The 8,418-nt window shown below is 49.0% G+C and overlaps 1 protein-coding gene across 1 annotated transcript; it reads right to left on the bottom strand.

Annotated features, from left to right (window-relative positions):
* Positions 1-1,511: 1,511 nt before the first annotated feature.
* LOC117440217 (uncharacterized) lies at positions 1,512-5,739 on the bottom strand. Its single transcript, XM_034076510.2, has 2 exons — positions 4,597-5,739; positions 1,512-1,661 (listed from the first exon to the last, which is right to left on the bottom strand). The coding sequence occupies exons 1-2, from the start codon at positions 5,737-5,739 to the stop codon at positions 1,512-1,514; spliced, it is 1,293 nt and encodes a 430-aa protein (XP_033932401.2).
* Positions 5,740-8,418: the final 2,679 nt, after the last annotated feature.

Raw genomic sequence — 8,418 nt, 5'->3', positions numbered from 1 at the left:
CAAGGTGATGAGCAGGTCTTCGTTTGCATCATTCCAGATCGCCATGATGAGATGAAAATGAATAGCAGTCTGTGTGTGCCTTCTTAAATCGTTTGTTTACGTCCCTCACTTCCGCTTCGCTTCTCATGCACTGATTTGCTAGCTGAACAGCCAATCAGAGTGATTATTTGGTCCGACTGCCAGACCCGATGCATGGCCGATTCAACATGTTGAATCGGCCATGCATCGGGTCTGGCAGTCCAAATAAGGCGTGTCACGGTCGACGGTGCGGGACACACCAACCTGACTACGGCGCCGCGAATGCCCGACAGCCTCTGACGGCCTCTGACTCCCAAAATCGGGTTGGTGTGTCAGGGCCTTTAGGCTTTTCAATCACAATCATTCAACTGGAATAAATACAATATTGTTAACATGAAAATATGATTTGCTGTTCATTGTTTAGAGTTATTCTAAGGCATTACTCATTGGGAACTCGGTATGAGATAGAGCACACTGTTGAGATGTCTGCCTGTTTTACACACTTTGACCAGCAGGGGGTTTGTGTTCAAATGAAGCCCATGATGAAGCCTCATGAGATGAACCCTTTTGCGAACCAATTGGCTGGAAAGCTTCAAAGCTTCATAAGGCTTCATCTCGCCATCACTACTTATTTGTTTTAAATGTATTGTAAAAATACCTAATTTACACTTAAAAAAATGAATAATGTCTTCGTCTGACGCTCCAGGAAAGAGCTGCCTAAAATGGAAGCTTGTCCTGATTGCTGAGTTGTCACAGCTGTGGGCCACGCCCCTTTAATTAATGAACTCTCTGCAGCTGATGGGCGACAGCCGCCTTCCAGTCCATTGTAATGCACAATTTGAGACAAGTGTCCCTGAGCCCTGAGTAACAGGTTATTTTAGCTGATCTGAGATTTCAAAAGCACCATTTTAGCTAGAATAACTACAGAACAATTATACAGAGTAGAATAAATGAAACAGAGAGGTCTATTTAAACAAAAAAATTACTGAGTCAGCAGCGTCCTTACCTGGTCAGGGTTAGCACACTGAATGCTATCAAATAATACTTTCTATCAATATATAAACCTTTAACAAATGTAACATATTATTTACAATTCACAATGACATCTTTAACTAACTGTTTAGTTTATAAAGCATTCAATGAAATGATTATAGGTGTGATTATAGGTGTAGTAGGGAATGCCTCATTTTCATGAAACACCAAAATCAATTAAAAAGGTGAATTAATTAATTCATTAAACCTGGTTCTGTCTATGACTGCTGTGTGTCATACGGCCACACGCTGTGAGAAGTGTAGCAGGAACCACACAGAGGAGATGAGTGCGTTTCCTGACCGAGAGACAGACACAAACAAGAGAGATATGTCCCAGTTTGAGGACAGAGTTCACATATTTTAAACACAAAGGATATTTATTTAGCAAACTTAGTTTATTTATGCATTTATTTCTCTACAAACTTTAATATTTTTAGCAGAGTATTCAGAACACCCCTACATCAAGGCAGCAGCACCCAAAGCACAGAATGACCCGCTGCCTCTGAACGCAGCACTGGACCCTTCTCCACTGACTGTGGCACTGCCTTCTGAAGACTCAAATACAAATCTGTCAAAGGAAACGAGCCAAGACACTCTGAGTCTTTGCTGGACTGCAAAAAGAGGAATCATACAAAAATCCACAAATTCAAGGTTCCGTTAAATCTCAATATGTTGAATCCATTAGCCGTCCATGTGGAGCCGTGAGACCGTATACCATGACTTTAGACTGTGTGTGAGGCCAAGTGTATCTCTGGTAAAACACATGCCGCACTGCATAGCCTGTTTGCTTGTGTACCTGCTGATGTGCAATTCAACTTGTAACCATAAAGATTGACAGATGCTCAGTGGTTCCAACTCAGTTCCCTGCATGCACTGGGATGGTTTATGTAATGTTATCTCACAGTCCTCCAGCTCCAGAGAGGCTTTAACAAGCCTCACACCGATTATGAATTCTACAGAGCTCGACACGGCCAAAGTAAACGCTCCCAGAACACATGACAACCGATCTGCTCCAGTTTATGTGAACACAATGTACAGGTCACACTGTGGAATAGATGGAGAACGCCCAAACCCAAGGGGCAAACCAGGGTACGAACTGGAGGGGCAGGGGGAGCTATAGCTCCCCTAGTGGGGACATGAGCTCCCCTGGGAACATGGTTTGTGCATGTGGGGGGAGCTCTCTAAAATACTGATATGATGACCAAATAAATTCCATTTGGGCATGTTTTTTTTTCAAAGGTGTAAATAAGTCTCTCGTCTTCTCTCTCTCTCTCTCTCTCTCTCTCTCTCTCTCTCTCTCCATCTCTCTCTCTCTCTCTCTCTCTCTCTCTCTCTCTCTTTGAGTTCCATAGGATTAGAAAATGTGTGCACCTAATTTCCCTGTAACTTATAAAGTGATGAGTGATGTCCTTACAAGCTTCCAAACCACAACCTTGAGCCCCAGTGAAATGGGAGAGTTTCACTGGAGCAGAACCACAGAAAGACTGGAGTGATTGAAGGAATGTTGGCAGTTGTCTCACTCTCATGCAGTGAACTCCCCACCCCCCCCCCCCCCCCCCAGGTGTGTGAAAGTACGTGTTGAATATCCACTGTGCAAAGTCTGCCAGTGTTGGGGAGCACTTACTGACCGTCCTAAAACCCTATTGTGTAAAATTACACATAACTGTTTTAGGTTAGTTGAAAGCACTCATATTAAGTTTAAATATAAAACATAATGGGTTTAAGTTAATTACATTACATTACATTACATTACATTACATTGAAGTCAATGTTTAATTTGTTCAGTGCAAAAAGTCAGGAAGGGTTTCATGTCTCAAACTAAAGCATCAACTCTTGGTTCAAACAAAAACGTCCTCTTCTTTGTACGCCCATGTTTTTGCCTCACTTTGTGTGTGTTACTTATTTGTGTGCAACTATTCTTATTACTCAATGTGGTAAGGCCGTGTTCTCCTCAACCTGACCTCTGACCTTTAAAGATCTTAGGGCCCTGCAACGTCACCACAAGGCATCTCAAATCAGATGAGCAGGGACTGAACAAATTAATCGAGTTTTCTCGAGTCTTTTTTTTCAATCCAAAAATCTGCACCCACTAGAGTCTAAGATAAAATAACATATACTTTATTGATCCCAATTTGGGAAATGTTTTCGTCAGCATAGAAAAGACATTAAAAGACACAACACATGTCAGAGGGTACAGGTCAAATTCATAATGATAACATATCAAAGATGGAGAATGATTTAACAAATATAAATACTCAGGTGTCAGCAAACAATAACACCAGGGGAGTCATCTAACATTCCTCCTGAGATAGCTCCATTAGGCCCTGGGCCTGCAGAGGTGTGACCTAGGCCTTGTTGTCATTTCTTTATTGAAAGGCCAACCATGGAGGTCAACAGTCCCGCTGTACACTGGCTGCAGGCAGCACTTCCTGTAAATATCTCAATGGGACCAATCTGATTAAATAAAGGTTTGAAATTAACTGTACAAATGTTGTCCTGGTTTGACTGTTTTAAAACATCAAATATTATTACCCAAATCTTGGTTACATCTGTCATGCCAATTTAATTCCAACTCATTACTTATTTGTAGTGATGTTACGTATTGCGCCGAGGCTTCGGAGCGTGTGTCGAGTAATCCCCGCTTTTTGTGAAGCCTGTATCGAGGCTTGTATCGTTTTGTGCCAGTGACATCATCGATGACAAACGAAGCCTCGCTGCCTGTCGATACCACGTGACTGCTTCAGGAAGCGCTTCAGATCTTGGCGCGTGCTTCTGACAGATAAAAACCATCGGATTCGAATCAAGATGTGTGTACCTTGTGAGAGGAGAACACTCTCGTTTGCCAGTTTGGTTGTACGATATTTTTGCAACTCGTTAGAATGGAGCCAGCAAAGAAGAGAAGGACTTCCCCTGAGTGGGAACACTTTGATCTGATTTCACCCAATAAGGTAGGTTGCATACATACAGTAGTATATTACAACAGATGTATTATGTTAGATTTGTATGGTTAATTTTTTTACTTTTTCTATTTCATTCACAGGTGAAGTGTTTATTGTGCTCCAGGGAACTGGGATACAATACCTGAGGTTACCTAACTGTAACCCAGCTTCTATGAGTATTGGCGCAGCCCTCTAAGGCTATCGCTATTGGGTTTACCCTTCTGCGCCCCCGCGCAGTACTGAAAACACTTGTAGTCCACGCCCCCCCGCTAGGTGGGCCCCACCCTCGGGCCACCTTCCGGTATAAATAGGGAGGTTGCCCAGTGATCTGCTCCCATACAATATAACTTTTCTTCAGCTATTCGCGGAGCCAGTGGGGCCCAGTGCTTAGAGGGCTGCGCCAATACTCATAGAAGCTGGGTTACAGTAGGTAACCCCAGTACTATTTCGTATATGGCTTCACCCTCTAAGGCTAAGGCGTGGGTTAAGGGCGAAGCATGATGTAGTCTGCGCCCCACTGGGTCCGCCCGGCACTAGAAGCACAGACACACCTGCTCAATAACACATCCCTCCCTGACGTCACTCACTCCGACAGGACACCCAGTACAGGGTGCGTCAGAGAGGAAAGGGAGACCTCCCTCAAATAAAATTGAATAAATGAACAGGGGGAAGACCAAGATGCAGCCATGCAAATATCTTCCACTGACATTCCTCCGCTCAACGCCGTGGAGGAAGAAATTCCTCTGGTTGAGTGCGCTTTGATATTCTCCGGGGGCTCCACCCCAGATGAGACATACGCCTGTGAGACCGCCTCACACAGCCAGTGTGACAGCCGTTGTGTAGACAGAGGCTGCCCGATAGAGCGCTCTCTGTAATGCACAAACAGGCGCTGAGAACGGCGCACTGCCGCTGTGCGCGCCACATAGCAGGCCAGCGCGCGCACCGGACAGAGGAGATGAGATGTGGCTTCTTCCTCCGATTTATGAGGAGGCGGAAAAAACCCATCCAAGGTGATCACTGTTGATCTAAAAGAGCTAGTGATGACCTTTGGCATAAAGGCTGGGTTAGGACGTAACGCAGCCAAACTGCCATCCCCCTGGATCCGGAGGCATGACGGTGCCACAGAGAGAGCCGATAAATCACTCACCCTTTTCGCCGATGTTAGAGCTAAAAGCAGTACTACTTTAGCTGATAACATGTTGAGGGGAACCTGCTCTAAAGGTTCAAATGGGGCTTTGCTTAGTGCTCGTAACACCAAAGCCAAATCCCACTGAGGCGCCAGTGCGCGTGACACCGGTCTGAGTCTTCGTACCCCTTGCAGAAACCGTTTCGTCAGGGGGTGACTGAACACCGTCCCTGCTCCGAAACCCACGTGACAAGATGAAATGGCAGCCGCATATACCTTGATTGTGCTGAACGCCAAATTCCTGTCCAACAACAGCTGGAGGAATGACAGCACGTGAGGCAGGGGGCACATAATGGGGTCCAGGCTTCTCCCTACACACCAACGCTGGAACGCTGCCCACTTGGCTGTGTAGGACGCTCTGGTAGACGCGGCCCTGGCTCCCTGAATGGTGCGTATAACATCTTGAGAGAGACCCCAGCTCTCTAAGTGTTCCCGCTCAGGGGCCATGCCCATAAGGGCTGGCCTATCACTGGGTGACTGCAGATCGCTCCCTCCACCTGTGAGAGAGCGTCCCCCCGCCACGGAATCTCCCACGGCCTGCCTGACAGCGTACGCTGTAGGCATGGAAACCAGGAAGCTCCCGTGCGTTCCGGGGCAATTAGGATCACTGACAGCTGCTCTTCCTGCACTCGTTCCAGGAACCGAGGAATCAGCGGGACTGGTGGGAAGGCGTACAGCCGTCCCCTGGGCCATGGCTGATGTGCGAACGCGTCCCTTTGTTCAGCTCTCCAGGCACATACAGTGCTCTGATGGAGAGCACGTGTGCGCGCGCCCAGATCAACAGCCGTCTGGCTGTGTTCAGAAGCTGCGCTGAGCGTACACCGCCCTGGTGATTGATGTAGGCTGCCGCGGCTTTGTTGTCTGTGCGAATCAACACATGCTGATTCCGCAGCAACGGGGCAAAATGTTGAATTACTCTCCGTATGGAGATTAATTCCAGCACATTTATGTGGAAAGGCATGTGAGCCGGCCACTGTCCTCCCACTGCCTGCGTCATGCACGTTCCTCCCCACCCTGAGAGAGATGCGTCTGTGAACACCGAGATGTGTGACGTAACTCTGCCCAGGGGAACCCCCTCTGACAGGACGTGGGGACTTTTCCAGTATGTTAAGTCTGAACCCACGGACAGAGGGATGACCACCATGCGCATCTTCTGTCGTATGGGGTCGATGCGGAGGCTGATGAACCACCTCTGCAGTCTCCTCATGTGCAGGAGACCCAGGGGCATCACCACGTGACCTGCTGCCATCATGCCGAGCAGCCGCATCACGGAGAGTGACGTCACCACGATGCGTGGTATGACACGTTGAAGGAGAGCTGTCAGCGTTTCCACTCTCTGCCGTGAGAGTCGTGCTCTCATGCGGGCTGAGTTCAATTCCACCCCCAGGTAAACAATACTCTGGGAGGGAAGAGGACAGCTCTTTTTCCAGTTCATTATGAAACCCAGCTTTGACAGATGCGATATGAGTATACCGTCTGTAAAGCCGCTTCCTCCCTGGAGCGAGCCAGCAGCAGCAGGTCGTCCAGGTAAAATAGTACTCTCATCCCTCCTCTGTGTAGCGGCCGTAGCACCGTCTCTACACACTTTGAAAATGTACGAGGAGCCAGGGAATAGCCGAACGGCAGACGGTTGTACTGGTACGATATTACCTGGAACGAAAACCTCAGGAATTTCCTGTGTTGCGGGATGATGGGTACGTGGAAGTAAGCATCCTTCAGGTCTATAGAGGTGAACCAATCTCCCTGGTGAACACACTCTAACACCCTTTTGACCGTCAGCATGTGAAAAGGTCTTTTCATTATTGCCTTGTTGAAAGCTGACAGGTCGAGGATGGGTCTCATTCCCCCTGTCTTTTTCGGGATAAGAAAATAGCGGGAGTAATACCCCTGAATTTCTTCCTCCTGGGGAACCCTGGAAATAGTCTCTTTCAACAGGAGTTCCCGTAGCTCTGCTTGGAGCGCAAGACACTGTTCTCGGGATGTTAGGCATGTCACCTGTATCCCGTTGAACTGTGGGGGGGGGCAGGCGAACTGCAGGGTGTACCCTCTGCTGATCAGCCTGCTCATCCATCTGTCCATCAGACACACGCGCTGCCACGCCGAGAAACACTCTGACAGCGGGCGCGCCTGTTCGAGATGTGTTGTGGTTGTCATGACGACGAGCCACTCCAAAGCCCTCGCCGCCGCTGCCCGTGAGGCAACCCAAAGTGGGCCTAGAGCGAAAGGGCTGTGCGGAGGCCTCCACACGCTGCGTATCACTCCGCCTCGCATCATGAGACGTGTACACGCTCAGAGGATGGATGGAGGTGTGTGCAGTAATATCCACATGAGGCGTTAACCCTGCTCTCATGGGCTTATTATGACCGTGTATAGGTGGCGTATCTCGGACAGAAGAATGCCGCGAGGTCTGTGGTTTAATAACCGAAGAGTCATAACCATCAGAAATCTGTCGCGAACCATGCCGCCAACTAATCATCAGATTGGAGGCAGTTGGTGTAATTATTGTGCTCCGCAGCTTATTAATCGATAGATTAAATAGCGCAGGCTTTTGTACCGAACCCGGCTGGCTATTAACCGACAGGTCATAGGCAGCTCCCAGGGTGGGGGATATGTGACACACATTTGTAACTGAAGACTCAGACCACATGTAGGAAATAAACAACTTTTTTTTTGATCACACTCCCCCCCCAGACCGTCAAGGTCGGCTTTGTTTTTTCGGCGGCTCTCGTGGAGTAGACGCCGAACGGGAGTACCTCACTCCCTTCTTACCCCCCCTCTGTGGTGGGGGCCCGTCGGTGCGGGACGGTGCCCTGGAGGTGCGGGTCGGTGCCCCAGCCGCCGCTGACGGACGATTCTGACGCCTCGGCTGCTGTTGCTGCTGGTGTCTGTCCGTCTGCCGCTGGTGTCGCTGCTGCTTCACTGCTGGCTGGAGCCAGCCGACGTGCTGGCGGATGTCCTCCGCCTGCTCCGAAGCCGCCTTCATGGAATCAACCATGGCCAGGAACTGGGGCCCGAACAGCCCGTCCGAGCTGATCGGAGCCTCCAGTAAGACCTTCCTGGCTGGCTCTGTGACCGCTGCCTGCTGTAACCAGAGCTGACGCTGGATCTGTGTCATCCATGCCGTAATCCTCGCCTGGGACACCGCCACGGCTGCGCACGGCGTGAGCGCCGTGCTGGCCGCCTTAGCGATCTCCTCTGGAGCCACGGTGGTGGATCGCTCGACCAACGTCACCACCGAGTTGG

This window comes from Pseudochaenichthys georgianus, chromosome 24, assembly GCF_902827115.2.
Source record: "Pseudochaenichthys georgianus chromosome 24, fPseGeo1.2, whole genome shotgun sequence".
Lineage (NCBI taxonomy): Eukaryota > Metazoa > Chordata > Actinopteri > Perciformes > Channichthyidae > Pseudochaenichthys > Pseudochaenichthys georgianus.
This window is presented reverse-complemented; position numbering and strand designations above follow the sequence as displayed.

Excerpts from the sequence above, each read along its gene's own strand:
- LOC117440217 (XM_034076510.2), bottom strand. The coding sequence starts at position 5,739 with ATGCCTACAGCGTACGCTGTCAGGCAGGCCGTGGGAGATTCCGTGGCG. Across the intron at positions 1,662-4,596 it reads TTTCCTCTCTGACGCACCCT|TCCAGCAAAGACTCAGAGTG; the intron begins GTACTGGGTGTC and ends CTCTTTTTGCAG.